The sequence below is a fragment of the Podarcis vaucheri genome (genome assembly GCF_965113315.1).
Source record: "Podarcis vaucheri genome assembly, chromosome: Z".
Classification (NCBI taxonomy): domain Eukaryota; kingdom Metazoa; phylum Chordata; class Lepidosauria; order Squamata; family Lacertidae; genus Podarcis; species Podarcis vaucheri.
Genome location: NC_138758.1, coordinates 48,486,231 through 48,505,144, shown reverse-complemented (window position 1 = coordinate 48,505,144; position 18,914 = coordinate 48,486,231). Strand labels below are relative to the sequence as shown.

At 45.4% G+C, this 18,914-nt stretch overlaps 1 protein-coding gene across 2 annotated transcripts in view; it reads right to left on the bottom strand.

Moving 5' to 3' along the window:
• Positions 1 to 18,914, bottom strand: part of ENG (endoglin) — a 58,270-nt gene that overhangs the window by 25,412 nt on the left and 13,944 nt on the right. For both annotated transcript variants that reach the window (XM_082208897.1, XM_082208896.1), the window contains exons 2-3: positions 16,586 to 16,749; positions 5,688 to 5,819 (exon numbers count right to left, since the gene is read on the bottom strand). In XM_082208897.1, the coding sequence (XP_082065023.1) occupies positions 5,688 to 5,819; positions 16,586 to 16,749 (296 nt within the window). The remainder of the gene's footprint in view (positions 1 to 5,687; positions 5,820 to 16,585; positions 16,750 to 18,914) is intronic.

The following is an 18,914-nucleotide window of genomic DNA, read 5'->3' as shown; positions in this document are numbered from 1 at the left end:
CAAACAAAATTTCTCCCCCATCCCTAACTGCTCCACTTACACAGGGAGGAACAGGAGTGACAGCCTATGGGTGCCTTCCTCCCAACCTCACCTGCAGCACCTACTTTGACATCATTGGATCTCCATGTGAAGACATCATGCTCAAATAAGGGTAGCAGATTTCATAATTTAACTGCACACATTTTGCAAGTGATTGTACACTTTGAACCTACGTGCATTGCAAATGAGCCCTGTTTAAATTTTCTTCACTTCCAGAAACACCAATTGTCTCTGTGTGGAGGTGTAGTATTTAAATACAGCAGGGTAGGGCAACCGTTTTCAACCTGAGTGCTACATTCCCTTCTAGACAACCTCCTTGGACATGGGAGTGGGGGGGGGCACATAAGAGCACGAGGAGATCCTGCTGGATCAGGCCAGTGTTCTTACTGTGGTCAAGCAGATGCCTGTGGGAAACCCAAAAGCAGGGTCTAAACACAAGGGCACTGTGGTTTGCAGCAACTGGGATACAGAAGCATTTCTACCACCAACTGTGGAGGCAGAGGATAGCCTTTACGTGCATGAACTTGACTAATCCTCTTTTGAAGCCATCTGGTTTAGTGGCCATCAATGCTTCTGGTGGGAGGGAGTGCCATAGTCCTTTCTTTTATCTGTCCTGAATCTTCCAACATGCCTTCCTAGTTCAGGGACATCCCTGCTTTTTTTATCAGAGAAAGACTGGAGGCTGTAATGTCATTACAGTGGGTGTTTGGTCACTGCTCCATGATGATGCCTGTAACATTTATTTTATTTATTAAATTTCTATACAGCCCTTCATCTGGGGATCACAGGGCAGTTTAAAATATGAAAACACAAAAATACATAAAATAATAACCCCAAAGTTCCACAGGCCTGTGAGAAGAGGAAATCTTTTGCCTAGCACCTAAAGATATGCAATGGATGCACCAGGCGAAGCTCCCTGGGAAGAGCATCCCGCAATGGGGGGCCACCACAGAAAAGGCCTGTTCTCATATTGCCACCCTCTGCATGCCTTGTGGCGGAGGCACACGAAGAAAGGCCTCAGATGATAATCACTGGGTCTGGGTTGGCTCAGATTGGGAGAGGTGGTCTTTGAGGTACTGCAGTTCCAAGCTGTTTATGAGATGGCACTTACACTTTTGGGCATCCAAGAAGGAAACAGGAAATGATTTTTGGCACACCAATAACTGTGCAGTTACTTCTGTCAGCTACAATTTTCAGAATTTATTTTTACACTTTCTATCCCCCTGTAGGTTACGGAAAAGGAATGACACAAAGGCTCTCTGTGACCCCCCAGTCACCTTCTCAGCACAGAGAGGAAAGAACAAGTCAGAGAGGTCAGGCAGAAGCTGACAGCTAATCTCCCCCCACGATCAAAGGAATTTTATAACCTATTGTTGTCTGCCTTGAAAGCTGAAAAGAGTCAGGCGTCAAACAATCAGTCCTGTGAGGTTGGCCAGGCTCAAAAGGAATTCTTTGAAGGAATAGCTGCACAACCAACATTAGAAAGAGCAACATATTTGGGAATTTCCATTTTATTTTACTTTTAAATCCCGTTTGTTAAGAAAGATGAAAACATGGGATGGGGTTTGCATGGCTGACTTTGCCCTTCCTTGGCTGATATTAGTATAAATCAGACTCAGAGGTATAGCACGGGGGGGGGGGGGAGGAAGGCTGGGGGCCTGTCACCCTGAGCAGAATTTTTTGTGGGGTGCATTCCTCCACAATGCCCAGCCAGCCCCCAGGACTGCCAGGGTGTTGTCAGCTGTTGCGTCCTTCTCACACCAGGGCGCACTAAAAACCTTGTGCATTTTCACAGGGTTCCCCCCCCCCCAGTTGCCAGTTAATGCCAATTACTGCAGAATGTGGGGTGGGGGTTACTGGATTTAAGATAGGAAAACCGAGAAACTGATCGAAACAATATAAAAAAATTCCTTCCAGTAGCACCTTAGAGACCAACTAAGTTTGTTATTGGTATCTGAAGAAGTGTGCATGCACACGAAAGCGCATACCAATAACAAACTTAGTTGGTCTCTAAGGTGCTACTGGAAGGAATTTTTAAATTTTGTTTCGACTATGGCAGACCAACACGGCTACCTACCTGTAACCAGATTACTTACTAAGACTCCAAAAAGTGTGTTTTCTTTCTTTTCTTAAAAAGAAAAACCAACACAACTCTTCTCAGTCTTTCAGACTTTTCAAAAACCAGTATTTTGGAAGGGGTGGCTCACCAGGAAGCTAGTTTGGCCTGGCTTTGGGATTTTCCAGGGGATGGTGGCTCATCCCCCCACCCAATTTGTCACAGCCTAAAGGCTCCCTTTTGCCAGCCAACAATGCAAGGAATGGAAAGAGAAAAGGTGACTAAGAGCTGCCTTGCACACCTCCATCTCCCTCCTGACCCCATACAGGGCACGGAATGGAACGTCCAAGAAGGCAGTACAGTGGCGGCGGGGGTGGGGGGGTGGGGGCCTGCCCTCCAGCTTGAACTAATGGTGCCGTACTGCATCTGATTGTGCCTCTCGCGCCACTGCCCTCCCCCATCCCGCTTCCATTGTCAGCCCTTTTTTATTATTAGACACAAATAGGAAAAGGGTTTTATTTTGCTAACAAAGCTCACAGGCTCGGCTGAGCTGGCTGGAGCCAAGCACCATCCCTGACCCTATGCCAAACAGCCAGAGGAAATGGGAGATTTTCCCCAGGTTATCTGCGTCACAGAGCCTCCCGGCAGAGAGATCCATGGGCAGAGGAAGCGGACCTGCGGGGGCCTTGCAAAGTCATGGGTTGCGACACGACAAAGGGGCACAAAATTTGGCATGGAGTGGAGAGGGAGAGGTTTCCCTCCCTCTCTCCTAAATACAGTACTGGAATCCTTCAAGGTCTTCCAATAATGCGAAAGTGTAGGATATCCAGGGCATGCGCAAGGTAGTCCTTTTTCACACAGTGGCGGCAGACAGATAAGTTCTTGACATTTATTCGCTCCCCCAAGGTGTCTTTATGGCCACCAACTTGGACGGCTCTAAAAATAGGACTAGACAAATCCATGGAGGATAAGGTAATCAAGGGTAACATTCACCCAGCCATGCCAGAATCTGGTACACTGTGTCTGATGCAGGAGCTAAGATGTAGCTGTTGTGCTTATGTCCTCCTTGGGACTTCCCACAGGGACCTGGCTGGCCACTATAGGAATGGAATACTCCACTAGATGGGCCTCTGGTCTGATCCAGCAGGGCTCTTATTATGCTTCTGTGTGCTGAGACTGATCCTTGGTCTGTTCCAAGCATGAGTCCCATGCGCTAGTCAACCTGCATCTAGCTGTTTGGTAACTAAGTCACTAAAAAGGTGCCTGTGGTAACGGCGTTAACGGCACATCCAGGATAGCACTATGTAAGCCTGCATGGGCTTTTTTAGATGCCTGCATGCACTACTCTGCATCCCAATGGCAAGAGCAGGCTGGCACATGCTGTGCAATGGGGAACACTTTTTGCAGCCAGTGTTGAGCAGCCATCCTGATTCAGTGCCACTGACATTGCAGTCCCTTCCTGCGTGTATGCATGCTTCTACAACCCTCTCCCAGAATACCTGAGCAGCCTGTGCAATTGTAAACCAATAATGACTCTTGCTTGCCTGGTATATGAGTGTGTGTGTGTTTATATTTTATGGTACCTTGACAGGAGGTTCCTTCACCCACTCCTTTGGGTGAGCTAGGTTGGGGCTGTTGTGAATGGTGGGGTATAAATACAATCAAACAATCTGTCAGTCAATAGTCCAGTGACCCTATGGACTGATATACCAAGGAGAAAGCATCGTGCTCTAGCTCATCAATGGGGAACCAGTGGTCCGACAGATATTCTTGGATTCCCAACTCCCATCATCCCCGGCCAGCATAGCCAATAAGCAGGGATAGTGGGAGTTGTGGTCAAAGTGCTTTCCTTTATTGCTCCTCTGGTTAAGAACAAATGGAGAGCCCTGATGGATCAGAACAAAAGCCTGTCTGTTCAGCATCTTTTCCTCTCAGTTGGCTAAACTGATGCCGCAGTGAGAATCCCACAAGCAAGACCTGAGCCATGATGACTATGCTTCCAGTTGTAGGCAGAAATGCTTCTGAATATCAATTGTTGGAGACCACAGGCATCTGGCTAGTTGCTGTGAGAACAGGAAGCTGGACTAGATCGGGCATTGACCTGATCCTGCAGGTTAGCATTACGTTCTTATGTTCATCATGACTAGTAGCCATTGGTGGCCTTACCCTCAGTGGATTCTTCTCACCAAGTTGGTGGCCACTGTCACATTGTGTGGGAACAAATTCCACAGCCTGACTACATGCCCCATGAAGACATGCCTCCTTTCATATGTCTCAAACTTCCCGATATCCAGCTTCTCTGGATGACACCATTCAGTTTCCATGTTATGAGTTCCCCCAGTCCTGCTTCCCATTCCCCTTGAACTCCACTTTTGACAAGGATAATTTCTAAAGTTGGAACTGGAATATGAAGTTTGCCACAGCTTTTGACTCCCCCAGTCCATTTGCTTCTCCTTCCCACTCCAGACTTTTCCAAACTGGTGGCCTCCAGATATTTTGGACTACAACCAATGGGAATGTGGTCTAAAACATCTGGAGGTCACAGAGTTGGAAAGAGCTGCCCTGGATGCTCATGTGTCTGTTGAGGAAACACTGCCCCCATCAAAATGAGTAGTGTTGACATGACCACACATTATATTGCGATTCTGTTTGTACTGTGTTTTCCCCAGTACACATAGGTGCTCCTGCTCATCGGCAAAGCTTCACGTGACAGAACCATGTGCACAATCCCATTAATTTTGCTTTTTTCCAGCCTTTGCCAGCCTGGTGCCCTCGATATGTTTTGGTCTATGGCTCCCACCACTCCTATCCACCTGGAGAGTGAAGCAGGGCCAGGAACGCCTATGTCTCCCTGATGAGAGCGAAACTTGTGTAATATGCATTTTTGAAAAAGTACTTGTTACACCCACACTTAAAGGTTTCTGATGTATACTTAAAGCACCTGAAATGTAACTGCCCCCCCCTGCAAAATGCAGTGTGTTTCCTAGCCCCCCGCTGCCCTGCCCTGATTAACTCATGACCAAGAATCTTGTTTGCTGAGGGTCCTTTTTCTAGTGTACAAATTTGACTGGTCTTCTTCACTTTCTGGAATCCACATACCTTCCCCTTCTCTCAACTGCTAAGATAAAGAAAGACACCACCCCAGGATTAATACCCTCCCTCCATCTTCTGTAGCTTATCACTATCCTTAAAGATCTGGAATTTGGGAGATTTCTTCCAGCTGTGGAGAAGAAGACAGAAGGTCACAGACTCCTCTGGAGCCTGTTACAGCGCATGAAGCCATGTACCCAGTTATACCAGGTGGGTCAAGCTACTGGCTGCCAAGTCCCATTCGAGAAGGAGGGAAAGAGTGAAAGGACAAAGCAATGGAAGAGCATCAACTCTCACTCGTTCCCTTCCAGTCTATCACCACACTTCTTGTATGTTAGGCCCCAAAACCCTTCATGTCTCTCTCTTTGACCTCCAGGTATCTCCCCAGGCCACACCACTCACAGGCCTTGCTTCACCCCCTCCTTTCATGCTTGAAAATGGCTCCCCACCCTGATGTACATTATACAAGGTCTGCAGGATGTGGCTCAGCCCAGGTACTCACCGTGACGAAGGCAAGGTGGTGATCCCCTGTAGTTACATTCAGAATGGTGTGCTTGTTGGAGTTCACCACAAAAACCACCTTCTGGCCTCCTTTTGCTGCTGACACATTGACGCTGAACGGGGTCAAGGGCATCTGGCAGAGAAATGGAAAAGGGGATCATCAGTCAAGTGTTTCAGGACAGGTGAAGAAATTCCTGCCCAAGTGGTAGTCTTTAGAGTTGCAGGCCCTGCCCTGTGGAACCAGCAAAGGCTCGGCAGGATCCCTCCCTTCTGCCAGAGGTTTCTTGAAAACTTCTTTTATTAGACAAGCTTGTACAACATGATTTTTTTCTTCTTTTTATCCATCAATATTTGCTGATGTTTCAGCGATGTTTTCAAGGATCATTGATTGATTTTATCCTTTTATATGTTGTGCTCTGCCTCTCTGTATAGTTATGAAAGTGTGGGGTATAAATTTGTAAAATAAAACGTTAAGATGTAGGGTAGGTTTGGAGTGGTGAGAACCTCCAAGAGATATTGGACTGGGAGAAAGAGGCAGAGTGTGATGGCAGGGAGAGCCAGTGTGGTGTAATGGCTAGAATGTTGGACTAGGACCTTGGGGGGGGGGGTCCTTGGGGGGCTGGGAGCTGGGGAGCTTTTAATGTTTGATGTATCATAGTATTTTAATATTCTTTTGGAAGCCGCCCAGAGTGGCTGGGGAAACCCAGCCAGATGGGCGGGGTATAAATAATAAATTATTATTATTATTATTATTATTATTATTATTATTATTATTATTATTAGACCAGGATTCAACTCCCCACTTGGCTAGGAAGCTCACTGGGTAACTGTGGGCCACTCAGTTTCTCACCTTAGCATATCTCACAGTAAGGATGAACATACAAAAGGAGGAATGCAAATGAAATCACTAAATAGCTTTGAGAGGCATTGCTTCTTTATTTCTGGTCATTACTGTCCCAACACCAGAAGAGACCCCCCCCCTCTCCCAGTACATAGGATTGCCAGGACAGGAGCATCCTAGACTCTGCAATTTCAGGGCCCACACCTGAGACATGGGGGCAGCGCCAGTTGATATGGTGGGGTGGGGACCTAGAGGTGGAGGTTAGTTGGGAGAGGGGTGTGAAGGAGGGCAGACACTCCAACCCTACAACATTGCCCATGCTATAATTTGTAGCCAGATCCTGCCAGTCGTCTTCGTCTTCATCTTCTTCTCCTCACCATCACTATTACACACCTGAAGATTCAGCCTTCCCCAAACCTGGACAGGTCTAGGCAAACCTGGAGACTTCAGGTCAGACCTGGAGGCCAGTGACCTCAGTGGCACATGTAGCCTTGGACTGATCTGCCCGGCCCACCGCTACCAAAGCAGTTCTCTCCGAAATTTGTAGGAGGCTTGTGGTTGGCGGGAGCACAGCAAAAATCAAAACAAAAAACACGACCAGAGAGAGACCCAAGTGCTCTCTCTCTCTCTCAACACATTCAGCTCCATAGCAGTGGCATGAGCTAATGAATAAGCACGGCTCTGTGGGGGCGGCCACAGGACCCCTTGAGTCTCCGCCGTCCTGCCTTGGCAAAGGCCCGCATCTATTTTTAGCCCCCTGTCCTTTTTCAGAAGCCATTGTTTTCTCGCCCCCCCCAGAATGGCGGCAGGCTTTCTCCTGCCTGCTCGAGCACTGGGATCTGCTTATAGAAACCGGCTTCCAGTAATTCTTTTCGGGCTGGAGCCTGACCGCCCACCCCGGCCTCCCCTCCCCTGACGCTTGGTCGGGGCTGGGAGCCAGTTGTCTGGATGCCACAGTTGTGACATCAGGGGCCGGCTGCTACGCAACCACCCTCCCACCAACCCCTTTGTAAACACAGGAGGGGGATTTTTGCTCCCATCCTATTTACTGGCAGGATAGGGTGAATATCATTTCCTCCGCATCTAAGCCTCAGCCACTTCCGGGCCTGTCCGTCCACGTCGCCAGAGGCCGGTGGCCTGTTTAATGGCCGAGGGAAGAGAATGCAGGGAAATATGATATTGCATTTATTTATCGTTGCATTTATGTCCTACATTTTTCTCTTAGGAGCGCAAAATGAGTGGCACATGTGGTTCTTCTCCCCTTCCTCATTTAATGCCCACAATCAACCCTGTAGGGGTAGTTTAGGCTGAGAAAGATGAACTTCGCGACTTAGTGGGGGATTTGAACCTTGGTCTCTAGTCTGACACTCTTAACCACTATGCCACACCGGATGAAAATGGGTGCATATGGTTTGCCTCAAGCCCCCTTCAGAAGTGACCTTCCATGCCTTCCTCCAGAATAGTAACACAAGCGGGGCCAGACACACGTCACGGGGAAAGGGTTCCACAAACAGGGAACAGCCACCAAGAAGGCCCTATCACAGGTCAGTGCCAACATGGGTGCTGCCTCTTCGGCACTGTAAATGAATGCAGTGGAAATTTCCAGGAAATCCAAAGCAGCCCGTGCAGTTCTCCCTAATGCATGGACGGCAGTCACAGAGAAATTTTAACATGGGAGACTTTTCTGTCTCTTAAATGGCTGCAAGTTAAAAGAAAAGTGCTGCCTGTTGGCTTTTTGCAGTATAGTAACGCTGCAGAGAGCTTGCTGGGGAGATCATGCATTAAAAAGAAAGGACTCAAAAAGTACTTAGAGAAGGTTTTAATAAGAAAAACAAAAACTCCATTTACACTAAATACATCAACAAACCAACATGACCCAACCACCAACCCATCCCCCAGGGTAATGGGAGAGCTAGGTGCTGCTCCTTATATACTCTACCCAAATGCTGACACGCCTTAATCAAATACAACTCAGCAGCACCTGCTATGTTTCACAGCTGTAAAACTGGGTCTCATTAGTTTGCTCTGGCTCTTGCTCCGGCCCCTTAAAGACATACACATGGAGTGGAACAATGATGAACCTTTACATTTAAAGAAACCATTCAACATTTCCCCTGCGGTTCATCATTGTGGAACAAAAACATAAAGCATACTTTGTACATGTCTTTCATTTTAACTCTATAAACCCATTTTGAATCAATAAGTCTCATATCTGGGGTTTGTGGTACAAGAGACCAAGTGTTATGCTCTTTTAAAGAAGCTATCTCAGAGTTCATAGCTTTATACCAATTTACAGCTTGGTGCTTAGGTAAATTCTGAACATCATTGTAGCTTTTTGGCTCAAAAACCGCCTTATTGGCATACACAGTATTAAAATGTTCATCTGTGAAACGTTGTGGCTTCTGTCTCTTTCTATTTGAACATCTCAGTCCGGAAGGAGAGTCAGACTCCTCAGACTTAATGGGACTAAGTGAACCACTAGTTTCAGGTTGTAAATCAACATTGTCAGACTGAAGAGGTGCCTGTAGGCTAAGCTCACGGTCAGAAAACTCAAGAGAATCTAACCTCCCCTCGGGTGCCTGTGACTTTAAATCCTCAAACAAATTATCCGATTCAACAGGCTTTTTGTCTTTCCCCATTAATTCAGAAGCACCATTTTCTCCTGCTGCTGCTTCTTCCTCTTCTTCGTCAGTATCATTTATACCATCAGTATCTTGGAAAACAGCAACTCCATTCCAATTTACAGTTTGTATCATGCTTCTGGTAATATGAAATTTGCCAGTTGCTGGTATGTAAATTCTGTACGCCCCCTGCTGGTAGCCCATTAATTTCCCCTGAACACTACGCTCACCCAATTTCTGCTTCGCAGGATAATACATGATTACATCTGAACCCCAAAAGCGTAGGTATTTCAGATTAGGGCGTTTTTTAAACAACTTCTCATAGGGGGTGACATCTAAACCAGAATGATAACTGCGATTTCTAACATGGCAAAAGGCATTGAGTGCTTCAGCCCAAAATGCTTTGGGCAGATTAGCATCGTGCAGATAAGTTTTAACCCCTGCCTGCAAGTCACGCTGCACAACTTCAACAAGCCCATTTTGCCAGGGACTTCGGGGGCAAGATAACTCATGAGTAGTCCCCTGCGCTTCCAGGAATTTCTCAAAATCCTCAGAAACAAATTCCCCGCCCCGGTCAGAAAACAGGTTCTTAATAGGTTTGTTAAAGTGTGTTTTTACCCAGTTGCAAAAAACTTTGTACTTCTCAAATGCTTGGGACTTCTCAGCTATTGCATAAGTCCAACAATATCTACTATACTGGTCTATGAGGGTAAGCCAGTACTTAGAACCTCCTAATGATGGTGGGAGTGGCCCAACTAAATCACAATGTACACGCTCAAATGGCTCAGTTACTTTCCTATCTGAGCACCTACCCTTGCGTGCAACCTTAATCTTATTCTTGCAACAGGATAGACACTGCATAAAGAATTTACATGGTTTTAAGTTGAGGCCATTAACAATCTTCTTTGTCTTAATTACATCAGCAAAATTCAGGTGTCCCAGAATTCTGTGCGCCATGTGGACACACCCAGAATGTGGTCTTACATTCCTCAACCCCTGGCTTGACTGTGCTGCTCTGCAATTTATAGGCGATTGGGAGTAGGTGCGAAAATACAGTCTATATAAACCATCAGATTCCCGGGCATACAATAGACATTTGTTCCCCTCGAAAAACTCACACATAGACTTTAAGAAACGCACAGTTATGCCTTGACGAGCAAAACACCTTACTGATAATAAATTGTCCACTGACGGGCAGTAAATGCAGTTCGCTATTGTAATGTTTAAAGAGTCAAGTTTAACAGTACCCCTGCCAAGCGACTGCAGGACTTGTGAATTGGGTAAATGTACATTACCAATTTCCTCTTCGAAAGAAATAAACAAGCTTCGATCATTGCAGACGTGCTGAGACGCTCCTGAGTCGATAACAAAAGACTTCCACTTGGCACCTTTAGGTCTTTTACGATCTTTAGTCCGAGCGTGAAAAGCTCGCGGCTCATTTCTGTCTTTACGGTACGATGCCGGCTGCTGGGCTGACGACCGTGATTGACGAACAGAAACAGGCTTGGGAGTACTTTGCTTTCTTTTGGATCTGCAGTCCCTTGCAAAATGTCCTTGCTTATTGCAGAACCAACAACGCTTTGCAGCTTTAAATGCAGTTGTATCACCACAGGTTTGCATATGGTGTTCCTCATTCTTTCTGGAAACAGGAGTGCTTATGGCACAAGCCTCCCTTCTATCCAACTCGCCCATTAATCTTGCCGTTACGCCTTCCACAGTTAATTGTGCTGGTGGAATGGCAGATATCTGGCTAGCTATACCATCAAAGTCCTCATTAAGGGAACACAGGATGATAAAAACATACTGAATATCAGGTATCTCCATGTCCCTTCGAATTAATTCGCCGCGTATTGCCTCCAGACGTCTCAAGTGTGCTGCCAAATCACCACCAGGCTGCAACTTCGTCTGGTACAACTGCTTGAAAAACGTCAATGCAGACGCTGACTCTTTTCTAACATGCACTGCTGCAAGACTGTCCCACATTTCTTTGGCAGTTTTCTTATTTCTTATATAGACTACTTGCTGGTCGCTGACTGCCAAATTAATTATCGCCCTGGCTTTTGCATCTCCTTTCGACCAAGCATTAGTTACAGGGTCAGGAGGGTCATCAGTTACATAGGTCCATACTTCTCTAGAGGTCAAAAGCGCCTCCACCCGGAAAGACCATAAACTATAGTTCTCATCTGTCAGCTGTGGGAAGACCAGAGCCTTCTCAGCTTCAGGAACCCGGTCAACCATTCTGGAACTCTTCCAGACCCACAAAAACTACGCTAACAGGAGAAGGAGTTTTCAAACCTTTCTCAGAGTCCAAAAATATGCAGTCATCCACTCAGCAGCTGGGCCCATAACCAAAGATGTTGTCTTTTTGCAGTATAGTAACGCTGCAGAGAGCTTGCTGGGGAGATCATGCATTAAAAAGAAAGGACTCAAAAAGTACTTAGAGAAGGTTTTAATAAGAAAAACAAAAACTCCATTTACACTAAATACATCAACAAACCAACATGACCCAACCACCAACCCATCCCCCAGGGTAATGGGAGAGCTAGGTGCTGCTCCTTATATACTCTACCCAAATGCTGACACGCCTTAATCAAATACAACTCAGCAGCACCTGCTATGTTTCACAGCTGTAAAGCTGGGTCTCATTAGTTTGCTCTGGCTCTTGCTCCGGCCCCTTAAAGACATACACATGGAGTGGAACAATGATGAACCTTTACATTTAAAGAAACCATTCAACATCCATGATAAAGCAAGCAAACCACCATGATGGCCCCCAGTGTGATGCTGCTGAACTTTGTATGCACCTCATGCAACCTAGAGAAATCATTTGCAAATAAAGCACAGAGGACCTCAGGTTGTCACCAACCTGTCTCCCTCTCACTGCAGTTAATATAGGGGGTAAGCATCAGACCCAGGCTTCAAACACAAAGCTTGAAGAGGAAACCAACAATCCTGTGTGCCCTTGCCTGTATCGAAGCAGATTTGTGTTTGTTTCTGTGTGATATGCAGTGAGGGAGCTCAGAGGCCCAGCTCTTCGCTTTCCACAAGTGGTACTGAAATCTCTGATGCCGACCACAAATATTGTAGCCGTCTTGTACAAAGTTTAGTTGCCACCCTAGCACTATAATAGCCCCTCAACCTCTTGTTTAGAGGCTTGGGGTGCTAATGAATCACACTTAGCAGCCCACAAGAGAGACGGTGTGCTGTAGCGGTTAGGGTGCTCGACTAAGACCCAGGAGACCAGGATTCAAATCCCCTCTTGGCCACAAAGCTCGCTGAGAGGTCGATCACTCATGCTCAGGCTATCCTACCTCACAAAGTTGTTGTGAGGATAAAATTGGGGGGGGGAGGCAGAATTTTGTGTGCCACCTTGTGCTCCTTAGAGGAAAGGTAGAAAACAAATATATAAATGAATGAATGAATGAATATTAAACTGAAACAAAAAGTCCTCATAAAAATGCGAGCACTTTAGTGTGCCTTTCTCCCAATATGCATATACAACTCTTCCTGACATACAATTTTTGCAAGCAATTTCCTCTATTAACATAGAATCATAGAATCATAGAATCATAGAGTTGGAAGAGACCACAAGGGCCATCGAGTCCAACCCCCTGCCAAGCAGGAAACACCATCAGAGCACTCCTGACATATGGTTGTCAAGCCTCTGCTTAAAGACCTCCAAAGTAGGAGACTCCACCACACTCCTTGGCAGCAATTTCCACTGTCGAACAGCTCTTACTGTCAGGAAGTTCTTCCGAATGTTTAGGTGGAATCTTCTTTCTTGTAGTTTGGATCCATTGCTCCGTGTCCGCTTCTCTGGAGCAGCAGAAAACAACCTTTCTCCCTCCTCTATGTGACATCCTTTTATATATTTGAACATGGCTATCATATCACCCCTTAACCCCCTCTTCTCCAGGCTAAACATGCCCAGCTCCCTTAGCCGTTCCTCATAAGGCATCGTTTCCAGGCCTTTGACCATTTTGGTTGCCCTCCTCTGGACACGTTCCAGTTTGTCAGTGTCCTTCTTGAATTGTGGTGCCCAGAACTGGACACAGTACTCCAGGTGTGGTCTGACCAGAGCAGAATACAGTGGCACTATTACTTCCCTTGATCTAGATGCTATACTCCTATTGATGCAGCCCAGAATTGCATTGGCTTTTTTAGCTGCTGCGTCACACTGTTGGCTCACGTCAAGTTTGTGGTCAACCAAGACTCCTAGATCCTTTTCACATGTACTGCTCTCAAGCCAGGTGTCACCCATCTTGTATTTGTGCCTCTCATTTTTTTTGCCCAAGTGCAATACTTTACATTTCTCCCTGTTAAAATTCATGTTATTTCCCCAGCAGTCATTGATGTCCTCCACAGATTTGTCCAATCCTCTTTTAAAGCCATCGAAATTGGAGACCACCTCTATTTCTTGTGGGAATGAATCCCCAAATTTCACTATGCACAGTGAGAATTTTTCTTCTTTGTTTTCTGTGCTGAATCTTCCAACATTCAGCTTCATTCAAGTTCTAGTATTCTGAGCGGGGGGGGGGGGAGAGAATGTTTCTCTATTCACTTTCTCCACATCATGCACAATATTTTGAGGGAGGAGGGAAAGCCCCCTCCTGAGAGGATTTTAACTACCATCAGGCCTCAGGCCTCATCCACACCATACATTTCAGGTGCTAGGACAGCACTTTATAAACAGCCATGGTTCCCAACTCCCAAGAATTCTGAGAGCTGTAATTTAAGGGATTTGAGATGTTTTTGGAGGACACCCCCCATCCTCATCACGCGGTGACAATTTCCAGAGTAAATTAACAACTGATGCCTCTTCACAAGGAGCTTTGGGAACTGCAGCCCTGTGAGGAGAATAGGGGGTCGTCCTAACAACTCTCAGCACCTTAAAGAACTACAGCTCCCAGAGTTCTTTGGGGGAAGCTAGCACCCCAGTTTAAAGCAGGGGTCCGCAAAGTTTTTTTTGACTTGGGCCGGTTCACAGTCCCACGGTGGGCTGGAGTGCATGTGTGCACGCACACATGCGCAAACATGTGCAGGCATGTGCAGCTTACCATTGGCTACAGGAGAGCTGACTGAGCAGGCAACAGAGGTCCCTGAGCGGGCGGCGGGGGTCCATGGGCCGGTTAAACAACCCACATGGACCTCTTGTGGTTGCCGACCCCTGATTTAAAGTGGCATCCCAATGCTTTAAGTGTATAGTGTGAGGCAGGAGCTGATCTCTCCTCCTGGCCTGAGCAATTGTCACCAGCTCTGCTCCTAAATTTGTTGGTGTTTTTTTTTTTGGGGGGGGGGAGCTGTTATTTATAAAGGGCAAGACAGCCAGAACCACCACAACTGCAACTCTAAGAACTGTAACCCAAATAACTTGTGCTCAAGCTTGCATTCCACTCTTCCCAACCACTCTCTTTTTTCCTTATTTGCCATGCCTTTTTTTGCAGTTTCATTAGAACCAGATTTTGTCAGCTGCTGCAGGATGGGGTATAAATACTGTAAACAACTAGGTCAGTAAATGTTCAGGGAGGCACTTCTCCATCCCTGCCTCCTCCCCCCCCCCCCATGCCCCCAGCGGTGCCGCCACCACACAGGTTGTTTTTCAGTTGAAGGTTTTAAAGCCAATGGGAATCCTGCCTGTTTCTGGATCCGTTCATTCCAGATTTAAAAGGGGAACTGCCAGGGTTGGCCTGGGAAATCCGTGACCGCATCTGTTGTGTTTTCCGAAGCAGCTGTGGCCTGTTGGTGTGAAGGGCTCACACACACTCACAATACTTCCCTTTCCTCCTCAGAAGCTGCCTGTCTGGCAATTGCTAAAGGCCTGAGCAGCTGCAAAGAGAAATTTACAAGATTCCGGCTCTCTGAAAAATCTGTAAATTTCATTTTAACCGCCAGCGCAGACCATTAACTGGAGATGGAGTTGGAGATCAGAAGGAAACCGGGAGGCAGAGGGTGATCTTGGGCAAGTCACTTTTTTTCAACCTAACCTACCTAAACCGGGGCATTGTGAGGATCAATGCGCAAGTGGAATAACCACACATGCCACCTTGGAAGTAGGGTGCGATATACATGTAAACAGCGAATAAATATATCTAGTGTAAAGTTTAAGAACCTTGAAATTGCCTGTCCACAACGAGCTCTTTTTTTTTTTTAGCAAACAGAGCAGGTCAACCCAGACTTCCCTACCAGAGTGAGATGTATTTATTTCTATAAATAATATAAATGCTTTCTAAATGTGCATCCGTGCATATATACAACATAGGCACATTTTATGCAAAACCGCGTACCATACTCTTTTGTCCTTTTTGTGTGTTTTTTGTGTGTTTTTTGGAAGGGGCTGATGCTTATGTGGCTGTTCTGGGGGAAGCCTGTGTATAATGGTGACTAATTAGAGCTGTAGCTTGATTCCAGAAAAAAGTGCAATCCTATACATGTCTACATGAAGCAAATCCCACTGAGCTTATTCCCACGTAAACTGGGATAGGGTTTCAGCCAAGTTGTATGAATTTTTAGCCAATTAATTACACCAGCAATAAATCTGGAGGTTGGGTGGACAGACAGACAGAATACAATTGCTTTTATACATTAAATTGTTTTGTATACAAAATTGTTGTTAATTGTTTTTAACATTTATGCTTTTGTTCTTAAATTGCTTCAAGATATTTTGTATGTAAATAGAATGAAACAAAGAAAAATAAAGAATTCTGATGCTGTGACCGGTTTTAAGCATGGCTTGCCATTGAAAAGTAGCACGCAAACAAACAATTTCAACTGTGGTAATCCGTAACTCACAGGGTTGTGGTGACAGTAACACTGAAGATGGGAAAGAGAACACCTCCCTCACCTGACCTCACTGCTATTATCAAGAGGTTGAGAGACCTGGATGCAGATTAATAAAACTAACAGTGGCTGGGGAAACCCAGCCAGATGGACGGAGTATAAATAACATTATTATTATTATTATTATTATTATTATCATTATTATTATTATTATTAATTCATTTGAAGCTTACTGAGGCAGCTTACATAAAAATTGCCACCGTAGTTCATGCACCGGTTACTTAAATCCTGGATTTCTGCACTGTGCTCTATGTGGCTTCCCACACACTTGATCTGGAAGGTGCAGTTAGTGCAGAATGTTGCAGCGCAGTTGCTGACGGGAGTGAGACCTTGTCAGCATACAACAGCTGTGCTCAAAGGTCTGCACTGATTGCCAATTTGCTACCAGGTCAAGTTCAAAGTGCTACTATTAGTACATAAAGCCCTTAACAACTTGGAACCAGCTTATCTGAGAGATCGCCTTACCCCAACATGTGCCCACTTGACCACTTTAATAAGCAGAATTGGCACTACTACAGGTGACACATAATCCCACATCTCTAGAAGCTGGAACTCTCCCAAGAAAGAAGGGGGCATTTGTCTGCTGTATGAGCTGCTCACCTGTGAGGTGTTGTACTTCAGGTTAAGAATATGGACTTCCATGTTGGTGTCTCTGGGCCCACGGCCCACGCAACCACTCGTAACCCTGCTAGTTGTGTAGAGCATTTTGACCCGTTGGTCATTCCTGACTAGTTGAAGGGTGCAGCCTGGGTCATCCACTGGGCCTAGGAAGGGAGGAAAAAAGAACCAGGGTCAATATCATAAAGTGATCAGAAAGAAAACTGATTCAGCTAGCATTTTAATGAGAAAAAACCTATTTCATTTTACAGTGGTACCTTGGGTTACATACGCTTCAGGTTACATATGCTTCAGGTTACAGACTCCGCTAACCCAGAAATAGTGCTGCAGGTTAAGAACTTTGCTTCAAGATAAGAACAGACATTGGGCTCCGGTGGCGCGGCGGCAGCAGGAGGCCCCATTAGCTAAAGTGGTGCTTCAGGTTAAGAACAGTTTCAAGTTAAGAACAGACCCCTGGAACGAATTAAGTACTTAACCCGAGGTACCACTGTACTTGAACCATTACATAAATGTAAACTGCTCCCTCTCAAAATTCACTTCTGCAAATTTTGCAGTTCTCCAACACTATACAACATATGTATATTAGGGGAAATAGGATATAATGCATATATGTGTGAAGATGACATAAAGAAATTGCCTTATAAAAATGGAAATAGGTTGCTAAGATGTGTTTATCAAGAGAAATTAACACAAGAATGCTGACATATTTATGAGGATTTATTTTATCGGTGTAGAAATGCAGAGACCCGAATCTAAACCAGAGAAAATAAGAAACTGAAACCTCATTAGTGTAATGTCAGGATAATCCAGTCCATGTTCGTTTTGTTCCAGTTTGCCATGGTCTCTCTAGAGCACTTCCAGTCCATGTTTTACAGCCAGCAGGAGAGCACGAGAGTCTAGACCTGGGGGAGGTTTGAAGAATTTCTAATGGGCTTCCTATGTGTGTTAGTTTGCTCTCAGTGAAGTGGTTTAGTCACCATCCTTCAGATGAAGACTACATCTTACAGTCTGTCGCTTGTATTTCCATCAGTGGAAGGAGTATTGATAATCATGCTCATCCTAGGCATTTAAGGTCCGAATATAGCACTGGAACAGCACAGGGAAGCAATAAAGGGTTGTAACAACTAAGTGCATTTTCATCCATCCATACAAAATGAGTTTGTCATGTGAATGTCAACAATCCCCCTTCCACAACCAGAATGCTCTTCTGGGGGAAGGATTGTGTCCCAGTGTTGGAGCATCTACAGGCATTGCAGGCAGAAGGCTCCAGGTTTAGCCCTAAGCATCTATCTCCAGGTAGATAGAGACCCCAGCCTGCTACCATGAAGAGCCGCTGCCACTTAGTGTTCTCCAAATGGCCAATAGTGAGTGACAATGGGTGGTAGAGTCCGACAACATTTGCAGAGAAGCACATTAGCTACCCCTGTTGTAAATACTGAGCTCAACTGAAGACCAATGCTTTATAATTATCTTAAACAACTGTTGGTGGATTTGCTGCTTGATGAAGGAGTATTTATTTATTTCCCAAATGCTCTGCTTATATATTGGGTAATAAAGTAAATATTACAAAGTCACCATAAGTTCATGCTGATCTGTCAGCTAAACATTGCAGCATGCCCCTAGGACTTTTCATTCCTGGGGGAAGCAAGGAATGTGGGGAAATAGCAACATCTGCCTTTCTATCTGTTATTTCTATCCAAATAATAGCAGAGAGAAATTCACCTCAGGATCTCTCTGCTCGTCTCATAGAACACTGATTTGTAGTGGGCTATATCTTTCTGCTTAAGTTTCCTTTTTTAAAATAAAAAATAGAAACTTCCCCTCAATTGTCACATGAGCTGAATGAAACCTAGCATGGGAGACTTCCTGTCCCAACTCACCCCTGCTTGAAATCACATGATGCCCCAGACAAACCATTGAAACAACCGAGGAAGTTAACTTTCTCAAGGGAGGGCCCCATTCCACTAATTCCCAGACTGGGAAGGACTGGGGGAGGACTGTGGTGGGCTGAGAGGAGGAAATTGGAAAGCTCCTATTTGAGTTAATTGAGTTATTCCTCAGAAAACAGTTCTCTGGGAGTTTATCAAGATAATGGCAACAGAAGGTCATGGCTTCTGTTCAGTAGCCAAATAATAATAATAATAATAATAATAATAATAATAATAATTTATTATTTGTACCCCGCCCATCTGCCTGGGTTTCCCCAGCCACTCTGGGCGGCTTCCACAGAAACCAAAAAACACTAAAATATCATACATTAAAAGCTTCCCTGAATAGGGCCGCCTTAAGATGTCTTCTGAATGTCAGGTAG